The 22,678-nt window shown below is 39.5% G+C and overlaps 2 protein-coding genes across 6 annotated transcripts; one reads left to right on the forward strand and one right to left on the reverse strand.

Annotated features, from left to right (window-relative positions):
• Nucleotides 1-2,645: 2,645 nt before the first annotated feature.
• On the forward strand, nt 2,646-7,544 carry fam113 (family with sequence similarity 113). The gene is made up of 8 exons (XM_075450886.1): nt 2,646-2,718; nt 2,833-2,912; nt 3,056-3,288; nt 4,890-5,040; nt 5,724-5,970; nt 6,138-6,190; nt 7,090-7,221; nt 7,482-7,544. The coding sequence occupies exons 1-8, from the start codon at nt 2,646-2,648 to the stop codon at nt 7,542-7,544; spliced, it is 1,032 nt and encodes a 343-aa protein (XP_075307001.1).
• LOC142369542 (dynactin subunit 1-like) lies at nt 6,912-22,178 on the reverse strand. 5 transcript variants are annotated; one of them, XM_075451899.1, is made up of 32 exons: nt 22,035-22,178; nt 20,132-20,197; nt 19,815-20,009; nt 19,439-19,520; nt 19,300-19,331; nt 19,076-19,096; nt 18,520-18,543; nt 17,492-17,581; nt 16,980-17,132; nt 16,844-16,867; nt 16,192-16,389; nt 15,811-16,015; nt 14,951-15,029; nt 14,575-14,734; nt 14,257-14,361; nt 13,308-13,499; nt 13,099-13,215; nt 12,864-13,016; nt 12,622-12,782; nt 12,326-12,494; nt 11,513-11,581; nt 11,040-11,252; nt 10,731-10,892; nt 10,291-10,422; nt 10,056-10,181; nt 9,802-9,944; nt 9,548-9,714; nt 9,339-9,457; nt 9,051-9,246; nt 8,855-8,928; nt 8,690-8,779; nt 6,912-8,586 (listed from the first exon to the last, which is right to left on the reverse strand). In XM_075451899.1, the coding sequence occupies exons 2-32, from the start codon at nt 20,171-20,173 to the stop codon at nt 8,449-8,451; spliced, it is 3,831 nt and encodes a 1,276-aa protein (XP_075308014.1). In that variant the 5' UTR covers nt 20,174-20,197; nt 22,035-22,178; the 3' UTR covers nt 6,912-8,448. The 5 variants fall into 5 exon arrangements, with proteins under 5 accessions (XP_075308014.1, XP_075308011.1, XP_075308010.1 ...); XM_075451896.1 differs by lacking the exon at nt 17,492-17,581; XM_075451895.1 differs by lacking the exon at nt 17,492-17,581 and having other exon boundaries at nt 9,339-9,456; nt 9,538-9,714.
• Nucleotides 22,179-22,678: the final 500 nt, after the last annotated feature.

Raw genomic sequence — 22,678 nt, forward strand, 5'->3', positions numbered from 1 at the left:
TCGTTGTAGACGAGCTGGAGGTGGAAGAGAACCGTCAGGATCATCAGCAAGTCATATCTTCATTTATTTGAATCTTTTATTAGTTACTATAGTTTTCCTACTCTCTTTAAAAGATTAAAGTGTTCGTTGGAGTAGTAGACCTAAATATTCAGTACACACCCTTTGACATGAGCAACTTAAAGGCATGGTTGGTAATCCTGTTCAGAAACACATTTTGTAATACTGGGTGAAATGGTCCGTCTGTCCTGAGAGAAATCTATACAAGATGTATTTAGAAAAAGGGACGAAAATAATCAGACCTCTGTGGCAGCTGCAGGACTGAGAAAAAGCTGACCAATCCGAGATCAGCGTCCCGCTGATCTCGGATTGGAGCGCCTACAAAAACCAATCAGATGCCTCTGCTTTCTGCCTACGCCCCCCTCTGTCGGCTCCCTGCTCCGTGTGCGCATGCGGTTCTACCGGCTTTGGATGAAGCACTGACGGAATGGGGAGGGGGGGGGTGGAGCTTAGAGGAGGGGACACTTTCGAATCTTGCTAGCTCTCTTGCTAGCTCTCTAGGATTACCTACCATAGCTTTAATGAAAACTGAAAAATATGTAGGAGTGTAATTAGGCTTCCGTGGTTAATTTTTTTCAAAGGTGACTGGTATGAGCAGATTCCCAATAAGGCTATCTACAATTGCCAAACTGGTATTAGTTCTGCCACACTGAAATGCTGATGCAGAGAGGGTTTTTTCCATGGTGGGGCTCAATAAAACCAAGACCAGGAACACTTTGTTTCTGAATGGAACTCTGTCATCCATCATGACTGGGGAAATGGCTGTGCTTTAAATGGGAGCCCCCAATATCAGTCATCAAGCATCAAAATCTGCCATAAACACTTACAACAAGACATACATTTTTTTTTTTTGTTAAGACTTTGCATAGGCCTACCTAAAACAATTTATTTTCAAATATAGCAGAATTTAGTGTAAAAGTGAAGATTTGTGATTTTGGTATAAATAAAACAATTTCTTTGTTCTTTAAGTAGCTAGTTTATGGCGATGGGATGCTGCAAGGGACCAGCCCCCCCCCCCCCAAAAAAAACGAAAGAAACCCCGCCGCGCACACGGCCCGGCCCCTGCCCCGCCCGAATCTCACTCCAAGCAAACTTGAAAACTTGAGAGCCCTGAGTATCACAAAGTGATTTGGTGAGAAAATTTGTTATAGTGATTGCACAATTATTTATAGTTCTTTCATTCTCCTAATTTATACAGAATGTATCTACATTTTCTCAGATTTTTCTTCCTCCAACAAGATCGGTGTTTTTTTGTCATTCATTCACTTTAGCTTATATTATATCACAAACTCAGTCTCCAAGGAAAAATGGGCCACTGCTTAAAATGTAAATAAAAAGATGAAATAATGAACTTCCAAACATTTAAACCGGCACAAACAAGTCTAATGTTGAAACTGAGATTCTTTTTTTTGTTTGTGTGTTTTAATCTGTGCTAATTTTCAACTGGATGCCACTTCCTGAAAAAACCTGCAAAGGGCCATTTTAGAGCATCAACTCTTCTTATTATGACAGAAGTATTAGAGAACTAAGCAGATAAAATCTAAAATAAAAAACAAAATATCTTTCCATTCTTGCTGGGCTCTGAACTTACTTTCAGATACCACGTGTTTTCTCACTTTTTTTAGTGACTTACTGCACTATTCTAGGTTTTCTGTTAATAACTATTTGGCTATTCTACTCTATGTCTGTTAAACATTGTTATCTTTAGCATTTGTTTGTGAACAAAATATGTGTCTTTGTGACAGGCCGCAAGAAACAAAGTGCCAAAAAATCCACACAATCCACAATTCAAATTCGGTTCTTTGCTAGGTTGTCTGTCACGTGTCGACAGCACTGGTTCATAGGTGTATTTTCATGTAAGGATGATTTTGGTCGATATATATAAACATATATATCGATAAAAATCGAATCTGATATATATATATATATAAGTGGCATATATATATATAAATTGAAGTATTGAAGTAGCCTCAACAGAGGAAACCAGCGTGTGAGCAAATTATCCAACACTCTTTAAAAGCATCATTACATTGCCGACACCTGCGTCCTAACGGAAGAATTAGGCAATTTATCTTCAAATTGAATTTTCAAGGGGAAATGTCCTCAGTCGCTTTAACTTTTAACACATTTAAAAGTAGCCAGCTGTTGACACCAATCGTGGGCTTTGGTTTTTAAGCTAAACGTGAGTTGAATGTTTGATCTCGCGTCAAGTCAGCTAATGTTAGCCTAATTGAAAAATAACAAGACATCATCATCAGAAAGAAAGAAAGCGGTCATTTTGTGACGGGTAGCGTCAAGTTGGTTTAAACTGTAAAACAATTCAACATTTTTTTTCCCCCTTAAGGTAAAACAATGGTAAGTACCTTTCACATTTTGTCACTTAAACGAACAATTCCAATTTTTGCTAAGTATGGGGTCGTTAATGAAAACTTGGTAGAAAACTGTGGCTAACAAACAGATTTCATGTTCTTCCTCTTGGAAGAACCGAGCTTTTCGACGTCGTCTGGTTTATTTCATTGGTAAATGTACTCATATATTCACAGTATATGAGAAACAACCGAAGTTTTTGTAATTAACAGAAAGAGACGATGAAGAGCGTGAACCACCAGCATGCCAGCAAGCTGCTCCATAATAAGTTGGTTGTGGTGTTGGGTGACTCCAGTGAGTAACGGTCCAATTCACCCTCTTTAAATGATGGTTAAACCTTGTATTGTTTTTACTCCACAAGTTTGAGTGCAGCAAGACTGACCCATCTACTGTGTGCTTCCTCCTCAGTTCAGCGGTCTGTTTACAAGGACCTTGTTGTATTGCTACAAAAAGACAAGTATCTCAGCTTAAGACAACTTAAGACAAAGGCAAGCATTACCATACACCAGGTGGACATACTTTCTTTTAAGTATGTGTCTTTTTTTACACCAGGGCAAGTGTCAAACTGGTGCTCTAAAATGATGCTCTTCTCTCTGCTTGTTCCTAATCTGCACATATCTTATCCCTTTAGGGTGAGATGAGCTTCGAACAGGACTGCTTGGTGGAAGGAGGTTGTCTGAATGAAATGAACAATGGGATTGAGTACAGAGAAGTCCGGCAGTTCCAGTCCGATCACCACCTGGTCCGCTTTTACTTCGTGACGCGCATCTTCTCTCAATACATGCAGAGCATCATAGATGACTTCCGCCATGGCATAAAACCAGATGTAATCATTGTCAACTCCTGTGTTTGGGATATTTCAAGGTGGGTGCAGGCTTCATGATGGACATAAAAATGGGGATTTGGCCCCAACACTATATCAGGAATCAGCCCATGTGCTGCTTTAGGCCTCTATGACCTGTTTAAGAAATCAGCCAACATCCAATGATGTGTAAATTTGCCTCCCTCCTGATCTTCACCATGTAAGGCTGCATACTCTCCAGGCTCTGTTCATCTGTTGCAAATAAATCCGTTAGTTGTGACATATCACAGAGAGGTTTCTTTAATTTTGTCAGTTAGAAGCAGCAGCAAACAGGGAAGTCTTGAGATCTGATTTGAAAAGCGTTGCAGCAGACCCTCAGCTTTCTGGGAGTTTGTTCCACATATATGGTGCATAAAAACTTACGTTTAGTTCTAAATCGGGACAGAAGGAACATCTGTTTCGGATTACCTAAGGTTTCCTGGAAGGTTAATAGCGAGGATCTGAAATGTGTTTTGGCTCTAAACCATTTAAAGCTTCAAGAGCTAACGGCAGTATTTTGAAATCAACTCTTTAAATACTAAGCCAGTGTAGAGGCATTAAAACTGGAGTGACACACATGCCTACAAAAATAGCTGTGAGATTAATACTTTTATTCGAATACACTAGAAAAAATAAAAAAAATTACAGAACAAATTTATTTGGATAGCACATTTCATGTACAAAAAATGTACAAAGTGCTTCACACAAAATAAAAGCATTGCAGCAGGGAGTGTAAGCATTAAAAATGCATAAAAGAATATAAAGAGAAACAAATAAAATAATTTAAATTCATTTAAAAACAAGCGTGCAAATTTAATGCATAGACCCTCAAAACTTAATCACATTTTAACTACTGATTTTTATATTGTTCTTATTTCTTTCTTTTTTGTTTAAAATTTAAATCATGCTTTTTATTTCTACTGTTTTAATGTCTCTGTAAAGCACTTTGAATCGCCTTGTAGTTGAATTGTGCTATACAAATAAACTTGCCTTGCCTAGACACATGAGAAAATAAATGTTTTTGCAAACATTTTATCATGACGAAATTAGAAATGATGTATCACAATAAATCAGGACAAAGACCATATAAGCTTCTCTTTAAATGGCAGCTTTCAAACACAAGTATAACAAAAAAGATTTAAAAAAATAAATACATTTTTGTATTCTAAGCACAAAAATGCTTCAGTATCTTCATTTTATGTTTCTTTACATCACTCTGGTAACTCAGACTGCAGTTTAAAGCTACAGTTATTGTAGCAGAAGCTGAAATGGATCCTCTACAACACAACTATTCCAAGATGAGCCTGAGCAGTGAGACGTTTTTGTGAACTACATTATCAAACCGTAGCTGCCAACAAGTTACGTTTTTATAGATACTTACTATTCTAAATTAAAGGGTTTAAGGCTTGGAGACCAGTTTGGATCACTCAGAAGCAGAAGTGGTTGTTGTCATGTATTTTTTTTTCCCCTACCTATTCACTACTATCGTTCATTTGTCAATTTATAAAAAATAATTGTGTATGTGTCATAATTCATGTATCACTGAATTACCTTTAAGATCCTGTTTAATTGATTTGTGCAAAGTAAGTTTGTTCATATGTGTTTTATGTGTGAGCTTTTGTAGATACAGTTCCAGCTGGATTGATGACTACAAGGAGAAGCTTCACAGATTCTTTGACGCACTGAGTAGGATTCTGCCCGAGGAAACATTGGTTATATGGAACCTCACCATGCCCCTAGGAGAGAGGATGAAAGGTGGCTTTCTGGTGCCTGAGGTATATAATCCACAACCAACTGCATCATGCCTGGACACAGTTCTGATCATAAAGTGTCTCCTACACTCTTACTGGGGTTGTGTGTATTAAACTGCGAGAGATCGGTTGTTTTTAACTCAGGCTGTCGCCCAAGTCAGCTGATGTCAAAGCTGAATAACTTTAGAAATTTGAGACAAATTTCAAAAAGAGATTTATATGTAGACTTTTTTTTTCTTTCCCTTCAACAGTTGTACCATCCAAACCTGATGGGATAACTGATCATTTCTTATAGATATAAGTTGGAGGCATATAGACGACAGACAATTTTTGTTCTGCATGTTCTAGTTTTTAAGGCCGGTCGAGGGGGATGTCCACACCTCCTGAGTCTGGTTCTGCCAGAGGTTTCTTCCTGTTAGAAGGGAGTTTTGTTCTTTCCAGTTTCGGTGTATTCTCTTGGTTTCGTTGGCTATGCTACTTTTCTTTATTTGGCTTTGTATGTATTAATTGGACTAATTATGATTTGTATTACAATGAATTGGATTCTAATTGGCTTGAATTGGATTATATCTTTGAAGGGCCTTGAGATGGCATTTGTTGTAATTTGGCACTATAAATAAAATTGAATTTGAGGCTAAATTCTCCATATCTCTTGACTACTGCTGCTGTGTCTCAAAGCTTTCTCATCTCTTCCTCATTGACCCCAGATTGCGCACAAAGCTCCGCAGCTGCGTTACGATGTGATTGAAGCCAACTTCTACAGTGGAACTCTGGCTGATGCTTATCAGAGGGATGTGTTGGACCTTCACTTCCAGTTCCGCTTCTCCCTGCACCATCGAACAACAGATGGAGTCCACTGGAACGCCATTGCCCATCGGAGGATAACCTCTCTGTTGTTACAGCATATCGCACAAGCCTGGGGTGTGATATTGCCCTGTCCACTGATTGCTGTTGGTGAGGATAAAGGCTTTGTGTGCACACAGATGCATAGAATGCAATGCATTCTACTTGTAAAATAGGACTTACTGGGGATGGTTGTGTTTGCCACGCTTGTGTGAATCTTCTCTATTCTACTGTAATATGTATTTGTGTTTAATTTGACGCCGATTGTTCTTTTCGAGCACAGAAGTTCCTGATCAGCTGCCAGCCAGAAACACTGCTCCTAGACCTGCTGGTAAGACATTAAGTTTTATCTAGTGCCAAAAGTGTCTCTGCTCTGCTAAAAATATATATATATTTTTAACAGAGGGCATATCCAGCTGCACAGAGCAGATGAGATGATAAAATTACTTCTAGTCCAGCTGACTACTGGTCTATTCAGTGTTGCAGGCGATGCAGTGCTTTTTCTCAATTACACACATTCATGCAGCCATTTACGCATTGGAGGCAATGGGTTCAGTCATGCTCTAAGACACTTCGACATGTGGTCGAGTGAAGCAGGGAATCAAACCACCGAAGACCACTTCAGCCGATGGTGATGTCAGAAGGAATCCGGTCACATCTCTGCATCAACAAAACTAGTGATACAAACAAGCGTTTTACAACCAGAAGCTGAGTCGGGTAGTAATTAGATGCTACAGAAATGTGTGTTTCTCCCTGACAGAGTGCTTCTTGTAAAGCCAGGTAGACCAAATGTACTTCTGAAATACTGCTGGTGTAATATGAAGCTGTGTGGAGGGCAGGATACAGGTTTGTTGAGACGGAATGTTGCAGAGGTACACGCAGTGGAATCAAAGAGTGACATGGACATAGTTTTTCTCAGTTTTTGTTTAATTACCTTTTTTCTGTAACTTTGATTGGACATCTCCACAAAAAAAAGTATTACTTCAACAAGTTACTTTTATGTAGTGAAATTAGCCACAAGGCAAATTTCCTTTTTTTTTTTTAAAAAAACATTAACATGTGTCGGCACACTTTGATATCATCTTGTACTGTTCACCTGTTCTTAAATGTTTATTTTTCTGCCATCCCCGTCCCTTCTTGCCCGTCTTTCAGTGTTGCACCCAGCAACAGTAAATTATGATGGCTACAAAGAAGATTTCTCCAGTGATTCCTTGTCTTTTGGCTACTTAGACTTTGAAGACAACAACCCAAGAGAACAGTCACATCGCCACCAGGCTCCAAGACATTTCAGATTTCCTGTCCAACCTCAGCTTCTCATGCCAGACTACAGACATCAGTATAAACACAGACAAGCTAGAACTGGTAAGAGCGCAGTCTGCATGCTGACATACCTGTGCTAAAATATGGATCTTCGGACCATCCAAGGCAGATTTCACTTTACCCGTGTACTTTTAGGGGGGAGTTAAAAAATAAATAATCCATGTCAAAATAAATTTAATGTAGTGCTAAATTGATCCCCATTTAATTTAAATATTGTTTTGACATACTGTGAGTGTAGTGACTGAATGTGTTTTTCAATATAAAAAGGCTGGTGTCTTTAACACGGGCAATCTGTCCCACAGGTTTTGACTACAGGCCTCCCCACCACTTCGAGCCCTACAGAGAGCACCACCATCAACATGTGATGAGGAGCCGGCCCAGAAGACACCACTATGCCCCCTACACCCATCACAGAACAGATCAGTATGCGCATCATGGCTACTACTGAAGTTGAAGTGGTTATTTTAGCTTCAGATGATCATATTCCAGCTCCTATTGAAACGTAGAAGCACATTTCTTATTCTGTACACTTGTTTTTGTAGTAGTTTGATTTTTCTTTTTTTTTTTTTTTTTTTTTTTTGAATTTTTAACTGTGCAGCATTGTTTTGTCAGGTGGTGCTTTAAATTAAATTTGAAGACTGAACTTTTGACAAATTTTAAGTCACCCTTTAAACGTTAAAGTTGTCAAAACTGCACAAGTTGAATATGGCAGTTTTGTTTTTTCTTGGCCTTGATCAAAGAGATTGTCCATTTGTTAGTGGCTTAAAAACTGAATGTTTACCATGGCAGTTATCACAGATGTGCTACATTTAATCACATAACCCTGTTTCTACAATTAGCTTGTTCTGTGTCTTGTTTCTAATAAAGTTTAAAGCTGGTATGCTTAACTTGTTTGTCAACAAGCAGAAATCCTTGAATGTTAACGTGAACTACCGGTATCTACTTTTATTATCTTACTACAAATACAAAAGATACAAAGGGATAATTCAATCGATTGATCAAATTATATTTTTTTAAATATAGAAGAGTTGTCAAAGTTGGTGCATCAACTGTAATCATGACATCCTTATGTGACATTCAGGAAAAATGAACAAATCAATTTCATTTCTATAATGGCACTGCCGTTAGTAAATAGTGTTAGTGCGTGAACATTGCAATGGACAGGACAGTTTCCTGAGAATACTTTTAGTCTTTCAAAAAGCTAAATAGAGAAGGGGGAGAATGTTTAGGTGTCAGTTGGAATGGGAAGGTGGAGGAGCAACTTGATTTTTAGGCCATGAGGAGACGGTGCACTTTCTCCAGCTGCTGCTGTGATAGGACGAGGCGGTGGACTTGTTCCTGGCCACGAGTGCATGGAATGGAAACACGACCTACAAACACTGTGCCTCCTTGCTTCTCTTCCTTGGCCTGAAGAAAACACAAAGATGCATTTGACAGTTTTTACATGCAGCATTTTTGTTTGACTTGAGAAAGTCCTGTCAGACATTGTGTATGTAGTGTACAATGGTACCTTAACAAAGGAGGACATTGGGAATGTGGCAAAGTCAGAGGAAGCCTTTGCTCCAGGCTGATATGAAACAACATGTTCAGCTACCTCCCCCTGGAACAGAAAACATGTTCATTACTGCGTTGATGTTGCTCTCAACTTACTATGATGCACGAGGTGAAGTTTTACCTTCAGTTTGTCCAGAGCGTCGCCGAGATTCTTCAGTCGAGCTGTTTGTTCCAGCAGCTGAGCGCTGGCACTGACTAAAAAAATACAAGAGAAAGTTGGGCCAGGTGTAACAACTGGTAACAGACGCACACACGCCTACAAAACTGAAATCGCTAATGGGAAGAATTTATGCTAAAATAAAAATGTGTGCACACACCTGTCGTCTTCCCAGTAATATCCACCACTTTCACCTCTGCACTGAGCTTGAGCAGGGTAGCCAGCAGTTGGTCTGTCCTGCGATAGATGCCTGTGTTTAGCCCCTCTGGAGGCATGGAGCTTTCTCTGGACACTTGTGGGAGTTTTGGAGGGCAGAGTAGAGGCAGGGAGGCGAGCTGTGCCCTCATCTTCTCAGCCTGTAAGTTAAATACATACAACGTATGTCAATATGAACAAGGTCTTGACAGCTTGCAAACTTTAAGAATGTAATAACTTCCATCCAGTGTACCTTGAGCCTGTTGTTTTCATTTTTGAGGTACTTGATACCCAGTCTCTGCGCCTCAACCTGCTGCTTAAGGAGAGGAGAGTCCACCACCTGCATTGGCCCAGCCATGGAGGGAGGCAGACCTGTTGGAGTAAGAGAAAGAATGCTAACAATATTTGATCACAGTGACGGATATAAAATGTCGACATTTAAAACGTCCATCCCTATTTCACCTCCTGCAGATCCATGAACAATGGAGGCTATTCCCGAGGCAGGTGGGCCTCTCAGGCCTTCAATGGTCATCTTCGACTGGTTATTGATGCGTTGTTTCAGCTCTGCTTTCTCGGCCTCCAGCTGATCGATATCAGCCTGCAGAGCATCCATTGTCTCCTCAAACTCCCTGCAGATGAGGCACAAGAAGTGTGAGTAAGAGGGTAAAATAAATGAGTAAAAAAAGAAGTTAAATCTGCTGCTTTATCATTCTCACTTTTCTTTCTTCTTAAGTAGGGCAAGGTTCTCATCCAGTTTAGTCTGAATCTTCTCCACCCGTTCATCAGCATCTTTAGTGGAGGTGTCGAGCTTCTTCTCCAAGAGGCTCAGGCGGACATGGGCCTCGCTCAGCTCCTCACCCTGGGAATATGTACAGCCACAGCGGTCGTTTCAGCTGTCTTGTTTCAAACGGGCAGACTTATGCAACACCACTAATGAAATAAATTTTTTTAAGTTTCTTCTGTTTGTTACCTTAATCTTGAGGGACTTCTTGAGCTCCTTGATGACAGTTTCTCTGTCTTCTAGTTTGAGGCCTAGACCCTCTGCATCAGTCATCTCAGCCCTGACAGTGGATGCTCTCATCTCAACGGGAGGAGTCTAAAGAAAAGAATTGATCAGTGGGTGAGATTTAGAGCAGAAATATGTGGGATTTTAACATTCTAATTATGTTATACATAATTTTTTTGCAATAAAGGCATACAAATACCTTTCCTTGTGGTTTTTCAGCATCATACTCTCCTTCCTGCATGGCTGTAGCCATCTTGTTCATGGTAATGATGACAGAACTGCAGGACTGTCTCAGAAACTCTGGACCATTCACGCCATGGGAGCCATATACCTTGGAGAAAAGGTAAGGTGCGCTCAATTTCTACATCCAAATCAACAACACAGTACAGCCGCTGATGCTGAGAACACAAGACCAAGTTTTGTGAAAGCTTATATGTCTGACAGCATTTGTTATCTACTTATATTACCTGAAAAGCAGCAATTGCAAAAAAAATTATAAAAATAAATTACTGCAATGCACTGAGTTTGGTTGGAGCACCGGTGACTACTAGTTCTCAATTGTAACTGAAAAGAAAAATACCTTCTTCTCAGTGTTAAAATCTCCACCAAGAAGTCATTTGTTGATGTGAACATGACTACCTGTTCCACAGCTTTGCATGCAATATCCTCCAGTTTGAGAGCATTGAGACCCTCCTGTTCTGCTAGTGGAGCTATCATCTGAGCTCCGGCTGCAGCCACTTCCTGGAGTACAGCGACTACACGGGTCAGCTGTCGCCTGCATTCCGTCAGTGTCTCTGACACCTGCCGGGTGACACGTGACAAGCCAGTCAAACATCCTGCAGTCCACTTATTTTTCTACACGTGATTAAAGGGTCAGTAATAACTTAAAGCCGTCTCAGTTATTCACACAAAAATCCATCACTCATCATACATGCTTGTTTTTAATACCTGTGGTCCAAAATTGAGAGCAGCAGGGACTCCTGCTACGTCTGTTCCTGGCATACGACGGCGGATCTTCTTACAGAACTGTCTGATATCAGAGCAGGAAGTGTCAAGGTCCTTCAGAAGAACGGCAAGACCAGAACTCTCCTGTCCTGCTGCCAGGAAGGCCCGCAGACGAGTTACCTCCACTCCCATACAGTCCAGGGCACTCTGGGTAAACTGAAATGAGAGTGTGGCAGAAGTCAGTTAAAAAAAAAAATAAAAACACAGAACTATATCCTCTACCGATTGTGTTTGAAAAGTGTCTAATATAGATGTATTTTACTCCTTTTCTGAATTAAAAAAAAAAAAAGTCATATCTCAGGCTTTTAAAACTATTTTTAGACTATGGAAAAAAAAAAACTCAATTTTGTTAGGCTTGTATTAACAGTCTGTGTTAAAACTAAATTAAATTCCACTGCTAAACAAACTTGAAGTACCTTGATATGGTCAGCCAGCTGCACTGTGCAGTCCTCAGTTTGATCAGCCAGATGAACACTGTACAGTTGCTGTAGAAGAAAATAAATAAAATCACAAGATGCTATACATTTAAGAAAAATACTCAATTTGATAACAATTTTTTTTTTACATATTTCTCTCGGGCACATACAGAATGTATTTTTCATTAATACTAGTTCCACAGGTTAGCACTGTCGCCTCACAGCAAGAGGGTTCCAGGTTCAATTCAATTTTATAATATTCACAACAGCAGTACAGATAGCTTTCAGGGTGGTGATAGACTAAAGTGATCATTGCAGACAATTTGTTTTATATACACCAACTGATCTGTGGTAGTGGTGCTGATGAATGTATTCTAGTGCCATTGAAGGCAATTTATTTTCTTTCTTTTCTAAATTTTGTTGAGACACCTAGTGGCCATACTTGGTACTTTTCACCCAGGATTTAATAATCCAATTGTACTAAAAGGGAACTATTGTGTGCTGGGAACTACACCCAAACGAAGGCTATTGATGCCACTACGTAAAGGTTGTTACCAGCTCTATTTAAAGGCTTAGAAGCTATTATTTAGAATTTCATCATTATAAAGCCATAAGAATAAAGGTTTCTCATCTGTACAAGAAGAGTTTCATGGTCCCCATTAATAGCACATACTGGAGGATTTTAAATCACAACATTAAAAAATTGGATTTGACTCTTTTCCCTAAGGCAATGCAAATCAGTGTTTTTGATGGAGCCTGTGTGTTTGGAAAGCAGAACTCTAAATTATTTGAACAAACACACTCTTTTGTTACCTGATAGTATTTTATGGCCTTTGTCAGGAGTTCCACCTGTACAGTCTCATCGAGTTGGTCTTTATGCAGCAGGTCAATGAAATAATCCAAAGAGCGCTCATGAAAGCTCATTTCAGAGTAAAGCGTACCCATGCGCTTAAAAACCTCCACACTACAGGAACTCAGAGCCCTAGAGGCAAGGTTGGAGCAGAGGAAAGGAACAGAAACAAACAGAATTATTCATAAAAATATTTAATTTCACCATATATATATATTATCATGTTTCTAACAATCAGTGATTTAGCTGAAGTTCTTACTGCTCGTATTTGTGCAGGGTGGCTTGCAGCAGGCTGAGGGAGTACACCAGTCCCGATGCAAAACTGCGTTGTTCTCCTGGAGGTCCTCTGAGCCCCGTTCCCTGGACCAGATTCCCGTTCAAGTCAAACTTCTCCTGGGCCTGTTTACTGATCAGCTCAGCCTTCAAGCAAGATGGCAAAAAACACATGAGTTCCTAAAAACACAGAGTACAATTCAGTAGGAGTGTCGCACTGTCCCATACCTTGCAGATGAGCCGAGGAATAAGCAGCAGCACCAGAATACAGTCGTGATCTCCACCGTGACGGAGGAAGGAGTCTGGCATGAAGGAGGTGAGGAGGGACACCTGCCTGTTCGCTTGAGCCACTTCCATTTTCCTCAGCTCCATCTCAATGGCCTGGAGACACAGAGTGATTGGTTTCAAACAAAAATGAAAGCCAACAACGAAGCTGGTAAACACAATTATGCAAATCTACTACCTTGGCATAAGCCTTGGTCTCTGCAAACTTGATCTTGAAGTCAAACAGCTCTGCGGGTGGTTGCTGAACTTGTTCTGCATTTGCACTCTGCTGATTGATCAGCTCCCTGTTGGCCTCCTGATGTACAAAGAGAAAAAGATTATAGAATATCACAGCATTCACCCCACCCCAATCCCAACAAAGGCATCTTTTCCCTTCCATCTACTCACCTGAAGTGAGGTGGTGAGTTCTCTGTACTTGTTGATGGTATGTTGGTAATCAGCTACAGTCTCCTGAGCAGCTTCCACCTTTTTTTCTGCCTCTCTGACCTTCGCTGCACTCATGTCCACCTGCTCCCTCAGTTCCATTTCTGTCTCTCTAGCGTTCTCCTGGAGCTCGTCATTCATCTCATTGATGGCTTCCTATTGATACAGGAAAAATGGGTCAAATGATTGTCTGATCATAGTCAAATTTTCATTTTCCTTTATGCATCCTTTTCAGCCGCTTGTATTTTGTCTTTTCAACCTTTTCGCAATTTATAGATTTACAGATTCCATCTGTACATACACTAAACTTGCATGGGAGCATGTCTGATTTTGTATACATCAAGCAGCTGGAACTCCTCATTTGTCATTTGTTCTGTAAGAAAATATCTGAGATATTATACCTCACTGCTGACACTAAGATTATTTTCAGACAATTTAATGTCAGGAAGCTTGTTTCATCATGTTGAGAGCAAACAGCAAGGAGCTGCAGGAGACCAGTGCTTTGTTGAGACAAAAAGAGCATTTACATGTCTAACAAGGTTCAGCAATATAATGCTACCCATGCAGCCGGTAGGTCGGGCTTGTAGCTGTGGAAACAAATCCTTAATATACATATTAAGAACGGAGGCCACAATCCTTTCTTTTGCGACTTCAGTGCTGAGCTCAAATGTGGCTAAAACACTATCAATCCATTTAATTCTCATGGATTCTCATGACAGAATTTCTATTTCTGTCACGCCTCTTTACTCAGTTTAGCAAGAAGTTTTCTATGATCAACACAATCTTAAACTTTACAGGCATCAATAAATCTAAGGAGTTTCGACAGGGTGATTACATAAAATAGAGGGGAGCCTGTTTAAAAAAACTATAAACCTCTGTTATGAACATAAACTGTAAATGCAGCTGAACTGACCAAATCGGTGACAGTTTCTCTCAGCTCTCTGACTTTCTCCTCCAGGTCGAGGTTCCTCTCCGTAAGGGTCTCCACCATCTCTTCTGACCCAAGAGCAGCATCCACCTGTTACATGTAGAAATTAAATACAATTAGCAATGTTCATAATGAATGCACAAGTCTGAATATTTTCTGTTACTTGATTATATTTTATCTGTTTTTATGTGTGTGTGTCTCACTACTATTTCACTATTAAAAAGCACCAACAGAGACTCAAAAGCATTCCCTTTCTGATTATGTATACATGCTCCATTCTTCTTCGTGTCTCCCTGACTTTACCTGCTCCTTCAGTTCATCGATTGTGGCCTCCCCCTGCTTGACCTCCACTTGCAGTTTTTCTTTCTGAGTCCTCAGAGTCTCCAGCTCGATGTTCTTCTTCTCCATCTGCTTCTGTAACTTCACATGTTCTTGTTTCTCTGAGGTAGACAGATCACGCATCCTGCGAGCAAAGAGGGGAGCAATTCTTTTTTTTTATGTTTTCACATGGCTTGTCTTTGCTGACTGAACTTCACGCAAGATGATGTTTGCTGGACATAAAATAAAGTTTGTTTGTGACATATGGGAGTTAACAAGAAGCCTAATCTTTAAAAAAAAAAAAAAAAAAAAAAAGTATTCCTTTAGTTAAGAGGAGCTTTTGAGAGCCATTTCCACATACCTAACCAGAGCCTCCTTCAGTCTGCTGTTCTGCTCCTCCAGCTGTTTGACTTGATAACTGGAGGCAGCTCCATCTGAACCTGCATTAGAGAAGAGAGGAAACACGGTAAAGAAGCTCAGTTAAAGCTGCAGTCTGCAACTCTTTTTCAAGCATAATGCCTGGAACTGTCCGGGGATTCTGAAAGTAGTACATTAAATACCCCAATACAAAAAAAAAATGAGTTCTCTAGGTCCCCTATATGTCCCGCTAGGTCCCTCCAAAGCCAGCAGGTTTGTTTACAAAATTGCAGACCAGACCGGTAAAAGGTAACCGATCAGGTTACGAGCTGGGCTCTGCTGCCTGTCAATCACCGATTGTGCACGCGCGATACAAGGTAGGCTCGTCCCCACGCTTATTTATCTAGACTATTGAACTTCTTTACGGGCTAGTCTACTTACTGTGTCTTCCATGATCGCAAATGACAGGTGAGTTGATGAATGAGGAGTCGTGTAAGCGCATCTGGCGTGCACGTCTACGTGCACGAGTTCTCATGTGTTTTAATGGGGCGGGACAGGAAGTTGAATAACTTTTTATTTTTCGGTTAAAAAATAAGCATTTCTTGCATTTTGCGACTACGGAGGTCACCGTTTTCAACTTCAAGCGTTCTGATAGATCATGTAAACTCTTAAAATGCCAAAAAGTAGGACTTTACGTATGACAACAACAAATCCTGCAGACTGCAGCTTTAAAGAATGATGAGAAAGTATGTGAGTGGAACAAATAAGAAGAAACAAAGTAAAACCACAGAAGAAACTCTGTGAATTTGAGAAATATACAGAGGCCATTGAGCCGCAGTGCTGTTTATCTCTTCTCTCACACACCTTTTTCTGAAATCTCGTGCCTGAGGATCTCCAGGTCCATAGAGAGCTCCTCCACTTTCTCTTTCAGTGAGTCCACCTCAACTTGCAGTGACTCTGCTCGTTCCTCAGCCATCTCTTTGTCCAGTGTGGCCATCTCTATGGCGTCTGCTGTGTCTGCCATCTCTTCCATGTAGCGGTCTTTTGCCTCCTGGGCCTCCCGGGCTTCCTGTGGAGTGGGAAGGTACAAAAAAAATATTGAAAAGACAAGCATGAGGATTAAAGAGCCTATTCTTTTATTATTGCAAGCTTGGAACATCAGTCATTCTGTGAAATTTTGTTTAGTTATTTTTGTCACAGCACATTGTAATAATATGAAATTAATAAAACTTCTTCTCCAATTACCTTCTTGGCTTCTTTGAGGTTTTTCTGCAGCTCGGCCTGCTGCTCCTGCATTTTGGTCTTCCACTCCTGCAGCTGTTCCAGCTGGATCTTGTGCTTCTCCAGCTCTTTCAGCTTGGCCTTGTCCTCTGTTCGCTTCATCTTCAAAGTCTCCAGCTTCTCCTCCAGGTCCTTGACTTGAGCCCGCAGCGACTCTTCCTCCTGAGAAGGATGGGTGAGTGGCGGGAGGGAGAGAACCGAGAAGATACAGAGTAAGGATTAGCAACTTTCGAGCATTAACTTGACTTCGTTCAATTTCAGACTTATTTTATGGTGTAAATGAAAAGTAAGGAAACTAATTAGGTCACACCACTAAAGAGCCTCGAAAATTTTAACCTCTGCATATATCACATCTGCACAAACATAAAAAAGCAGTAACGAAGATTAATTCATTTCCCCAAAGTGCCAAGATGAAATCTGTAGAATACATCTTTTCAGTGTCCCAGAAAGTGAAACCATGCATAATCACCATGAAATTGACAGTGATGACATTTCAAAACCATTGTAAAGTATAATGATTGTGTGCAGAGAGTAATTTTTTCCATCTGATGTTGAGTTTGTCAGTTAAGTCATGCCAGGGGGCTTCAGCATGCATGTAGCTGTTAGAAAACTCTACCTGCTTGGATATGGCAGGTTCCACCTAGTCAAAAAATATAAATGTGGATGTAATGGAAGAAAATTCTGAACATGACAAATAAGGTTAGAAAAATTAAAATGGGGTTACAGTGTAATTCCGATAATCAGTGACCTACCTTGCTTGGAGTAGCCGGGACCGACGCAGCTGTGGTTCCTGGTGACCCACTGGGCTGAGGCATGATGGGGGCCCCGAGTGCACCCTGCTGGGAGGTCAGGCTCACCTCACTGACATCTCCAGACAGTGAGGATGATAGACTCTCACGAGACGCCTGTTGACAAATGCAAGTGGGTTTCAGAGAAGGATGAAAGGAAAAGGCTGATGAAACCGACGGAAAAAAGGAGATTGTATGGTGCTCAATATTTTAAATATATTTAAAGTAAATAATCCAACTGTCAAAACAGGAGCTTCCTTCAAAGTGAGCATGCACCCTGGATAAACCCAGTGAAGACTGCTGGATTACATTTAGAATCTTTTGTGACAAGTTTCTTGATTTGCTGTGACTTCACCTTTCAGTGTTCCACCTGTCCTCACAGACTACAGTGCACCTGTGCCAAATCGGACAACAGATTTAACAGTTCTCACACCACACCTTGTGATTTGACATGAGAAGCTCTGACACGAGCGTACCCTGAGTGACAGGCTGAAGCGTCCGGAGGAACGTACCAAAAGCGAGGGGAGGGAGGTAGCTGGTGCGAGTCGTGGTGTACTCATCTGCCACTGATCATAGAGACTGCTTTAGGGCTGGTTAGTAACATGCTAATAGCCATAAGCTGGTAGTACTATGTATTTATTGACACTTATAACTATAAGGTCAGTTATACTAGCCTGTTTTGATTAGGCTCATAATATATTTGGCATCTGTACAATGGCTGAGAAGTTCTATTACCTTTAAAAGTAAATAAAAGCTTTAAATTTAAAAAAAAAGAAATTTACCAAACAAGACATAAATTCAACTTTTAAAGATTAAAATGATTTTATGTTCATCCAACTTAAAGGATAATGGAGATCATAGTGCTTTTAATTTATGAGCAAAGAGAAAAGAGTTATATTTCATCAGTTCATAGCTGCTTCTTTTTGTATGTTATTGAAAAAGATTCTGTATACTCTGAGAATTGGGCTGTAGCTTTTTTGTTATAAAAATAGATAAAAACATTCCACAGGAACATTTTTAGCTTGCTGTGTGGGGTTTTACTTCCAACATCTTAAGATTTCCTACTGTTAGTCATCCAAAAGCTCCTTTTTCTACCATTATGTTTGCAATTTTAGGAAACTATTCTGATACAGTTTGGCCACAGCTGAATCTTACAGAAGCTCCAAACAATATTGATGTGAACCTACTTGAGACTAGGCACTTAAGTGTCGTGGAGTTTTACTCCATATTAAATACCCAGACACCTGGAGTAACAACTTTAAAAAAAAAAAAAATATGCATAAATGGCTCCTTAAAAGTCAAGAATGCATAAAATCATTTAAATCTCAATACTGAATTTATCAAATGAATGTACCAAAACCTGTTTCTTATTCTCTACTTTAGTTTAAGAACATACTTTCTGTTAAACATTAAAAAAATTTAAAAGAAACTTGGAATCCCCCTCCCCAAAAAACACAACATGCCCTTTGACCTCTGCTGTCCTGTCTGCTGTAGACAAGCTCACCTTTGCAGAGCGACGGGTAGAGGACTGGAGGAGGGGAAGGAGGTGAGTTGGAGAAAGAAGGATGAACACACACACACGCGCAAGCAAGGATACACGCACGCACACATCCACCGATGAAGTACAGTAAAAGATTAGCAGCATGTCAGAAGCATATTAATCACTGTTAGTTTATACTGACTTATCAGAACATTCAGGGCTGCATGCATCATATAGCACTGTTTCAAAGGAAAGGGCAGATTAAAATGTAAATTTGTGCAAAGATTAAAATCATAGAGAAAAAACAAAGACCACAAGGAATGATTGACTTCAGTTTTTTTAGGCCACTAAATATACAAGATGCTTTCACCTTAATATACATGTAAAGGAAATGGAGTGGAAAGACCAGGAGGAAATACAGCAGAAATAAAAACTTAAAAGACAAGTAATGACTTTATGTCCCGTGCAAATGCCAGACGCCTAAAATAAATAACACCTTTAATGCAAAAGATGAGGCTTCACATTAGTGTGATTAGCAGCAACCCAGGCAAAGCAACGTGCTTAATTTAAATGTTTCTACCTTCTTAATGTTCACAGATGTCTGAAAAAGTTATTCAGAAAAACAATAATGAAAAGTCGAAGTCAAATTGCCCACAATAAGTTAAAAGCGGTGAATATATGGACATGCCTTATTGGTTATATTTTCAGAACACACAATGATTTACAGAAAGCCATCCATCTTCAAAACCAACAACATTAGTAAACTGTCGACAAAAAACTGAGATCCAAGATACAATTCCTTACCTGCTTGGTTGTTTTGGGAGTCTCTGGGATCTCTGTAAAAGACAAATTAATATTTATTATCTACTCTTAATATTGGCTATTACTTTGATGAGTCAGAAACATTACTGTCACTGACACCTGTGGTCCTGTGGCTGCTCACCTTTTTGTTTGAGTATCTTTGTGAGGTTAGACTCTGGAGTATCTGGTGACGTGGCACCGGAGCCATCCTCCACCACCTGGATCTGCTCAGAGTGACGTATAAATTCATTCAGGTCAACATGACAAAAACAGGAACAAATATTTAATGTCAGGATGCAATTATGAGGAAATACTGAAAGTACTATGTGATACTACATCTAATATCGCTTCTAACAGTAATCGGTGTATAAAGGCGGTATGAGAAATATAACCCATAATATCATCCTCTGTTTGCATGTTTACAACTACAAAAATTGTTGTCAGCTAAATAGTGTCATCCTCAAATCCTTGTGACCATTGGTCATTACATAAAAACATATGGTATTTATGACACTAACCTGAGACTGTCTGACAAATATTCCATGATTCTCCTCACAGGTGAAGTAGCGCTTCCCCTGCACAGTTCCATCATTCTTGCCCTTAGGCTCATCCAGTATGACACCCACCCATTTACCTGAGGCAAAGAGGGTAGCGCCAATGTAGGCGACAGTGCCTCGCTGCCCCTTACCCGTCACCTCTACTGTGGAGCCAATCTGAGAAAGGACAAGAGAAGAGGCTGTGAGTCAGAATTATACACCCACTGATGGAAATTCATTGATTAATATCCATTAAGTTTTTTTCCCCCTCGTTTCTGGTGCCTGAAAATGTGACCTACTTTTGGAGGTTTACTACTCTCCACTGTTCCAGTGCTGCTCATTTTGCTGATCAATGGGCTGGTCAGCTGGAGGATATGATGACCACAGATAAAGGGGAAAAGGTGTAGAAGCATAGGGAGAAAAGCAAAAAAGTTCATTAAAGAGTTCATTCCTGTGGGAATAATGGGTAAAAGTGAAGGACCAACAGTAGTGTAGAAAAGCAAGGTCATTACATAGCAGAGAATTTATTGTTTATACTCAAGGATTCCTTTGACATGGTGTCCTTCTCTGTGTTAAACTTGGTCTAACAGACACGGTCTGATAAAAGCATGTATGGAAAGAGTTTTCACCAATTTTTAAAAATTTGATCAAATCTGCAAAAGACCAAAGTTAATAGTGATACTGCATAATTATCCCCAGCTTGGTCTTATGAGTCAAAAATATTTAATAACAAGATTGTCCTCAGGGTGCAGAGCACAGAAGTGCACTCACATAGCCAGTCATATGTCCTGGGACACAGTAGATGTCCTAACATCTCAGACAAAGATGCTCATTCAGTAGGAACTAGGACTGCAATAAGAGTCTATTCCTTATTTGGGGCTGTAGGGACACGTGGATTCACACTGCCTCGCAGTTTTAAACCATCCAGCAGAAAATCAGATAGAAAAGGTTTATTGCATTTCTTATATTGAAGATTAATAAACATTGCTTTGGATTACTGAGTTGGAAAAAAGCTTGCCGATGGGTTAAATACGAGGTGAGTAGCTTTATCTTATATACAGGATATTATACAGCTAAATTATAATCATACATTTTAGTCTGATGTAGATAAAAAAAAACAACACAGAGGTGTCTCCTACATCCACTGTACGGTGAGTGCAAGAAACTCTTTTTAACGTTTTATTATTATAATACAATTCGTTATCATACTCATCAAATGCCTAAATCAAAATGTACATTGATGCTTTAAATTAAACATTGTTCAATGTTAAGTGTCCATGTTACTCACCCTGGGAGTATAAGAGTGTCGTCTGCTCAAAGCCATTATTAAAAGCTAATATACCGTACAGAAAGAAGGCTCAAATGCCAATTTTTCTCTACTTCCTCATCTCTTCCTCTTTCCCAAAGAAAAGAGTGGAGCAGCTGAGTTGGATTTCAGGGCGTGGTCTTTGTGGTGCAACATAAAACGTCACAGCGGACTTAAACTGAGAAATTTTGATCGAAATGTTTTCAGCAGGAACGACAGATGGATGCAAACGTGATTTTTTTGACAAGGAAGAAAAATGTGCACGTCTCCATTTATTTTGCTTTGCTTAGCCTACATGACAATTAGCGGAAACCTATTGATGTACAGAGAAAATGCTGTGCTTGTTGGCTCATTATTTGATACATAATCTCTTAATTTTCTAATTTATTAGTTATCAACCTCATTCAGTCTTGAACTCATTTTAATGATAAGACCTGTCAATCATCTAATCATTCACCAATTGGCATACGGTGATAAACATTCTGAATTTTTCTCAGCTTTGTTCGTTAATTAATAAGGTCGGTTGTTATATAACAGAAATTAAAGATACAATTTTATTGTATCTTAAAAGACGTTTGGTATACCGCATTTGTAGAAAAGTAGTTTGCAACAAATAGCTGTAAATGTTAGCCAGCTTTGGCTAGTGCATTACTATAGAGAATAATGTCATGAAACACTATCTTGTTTTACAATTGCAGCATCGTTAACTCACGCTACATTAACACAGAAGTACTACCAGTAACACTAAATAATGTGTTTGTTAGTGAAAGTTATTAGTTTTACAGCTGATGTTAAAACTAAATAAGTGGATTTACAACGTTAGCAAGTTGAAGTGAGACACAAAAGCGCTTTTAAAAATCTAATGCACATGTTTAGTATTTTGTAATGTAGCTTACCTGGCATACACAGAATTTTTTATCTTAAAATGTAACTCTTTGATGTGTTCATGCAAACACTAATCCTCTGTTGTTGTCACTTTTGGATACCTAGCTTGTTAATCCGGTAGGCTTCTCCGGGTTTTGGGTTTTGACAGGTCACTTCCGGGAGTCTGATTTACCAAACACACGAAGAAGAAAAGTGAAATCTAGCGCCCCCAAAGGTCACCTACACTCTTTAGAACCAAGTAGTTTTAAGTATTTTCTCTTTCGATTATGAGTGTATTATTAGTTTTCGGTATCATTTTCTTTGAAAGACATGTTTGGGGCTTGATATTTTCTATGTTCTACAATGCTTTGTATGCAAAGCAAAAAGCAACTTAGAGTTAATATCACTTTAACTTTGATATATTGGTATTAAACTGATTAGCAGATCAACCAATTAGCCAGTAGCTTTTTAGATAAGTCGTTATTAAGGGAAAATAACATAAATTAGTTTTGTTTTTGTCTTCATTTAGAATTACAATGTACATATTTCACCAATGTTACCAAGTTATACTCCGTAGTTTAAATATTTTCCGAGGAAAGGAATGTTGGAAAAAGCATTTAGAGCTTGTTTGGTATTCCTTCTTTTTCAAATGAATGAATCGGAATTAAGAAAGTGT

This window comes from Odontesthes bonariensis, chromosome 19 (assembly GCF_027942865.1).
Source record: "Odontesthes bonariensis isolate fOdoBon6 chromosome 19, fOdoBon6.hap1, whole genome shotgun sequence".
Classification (NCBI taxonomy): domain Eukaryota; kingdom Metazoa; phylum Chordata; class Actinopteri; order Atheriniformes; family Atherinopsidae; genus Odontesthes; species Odontesthes bonariensis.

Excerpts from the sequence above, each read along its gene's own strand:
- fam113 (XM_075450886.1), top strand. The coding sequence starts at position 2,646 with ATGAAGAGCGTGAACCACCAGCATGCCAGCAAGCTGCTCCATAATAAG. Across the intron at positions 5,041-5,723 it reads GTGGCTTTCTGGTGCCTGAG|ATTGCGCACAAAGCTCCGCA; the intron begins GTATATAATCCA and ends CATTGACCCCAG. Across the intron at positions 5,971-6,137 it reads CTGTCCACTGATTGCTGTTG|CACAGAAGTTCCTGATCAGC; the intron begins GTGAGGATAAAG and ends GTTCTTTTCGAG.
- LOC142369542 (XM_075451899.1), bottom strand. The coding sequence starts at position 20,173 with ATGAGCAGCACTGGAACAGTGGAGAGTAGTAAACCTCCAAAA. Across the intron at positions 12,783-12,863 it reads TTCCTCGGCTCATCTGCAAG|GCTGAGCTGATCAGTAAACA; the intron begins GTATGGGACAGT and ends TCTTGCTTGAAG. Across the intron at positions 8,587-8,689 it reads CAATGTCCTCCTTTGTTAAG|GCCAAGGAAGAGAAGCAAGG; the intron begins GTACCATTGTAC and ends TGTTTTCTTCAG.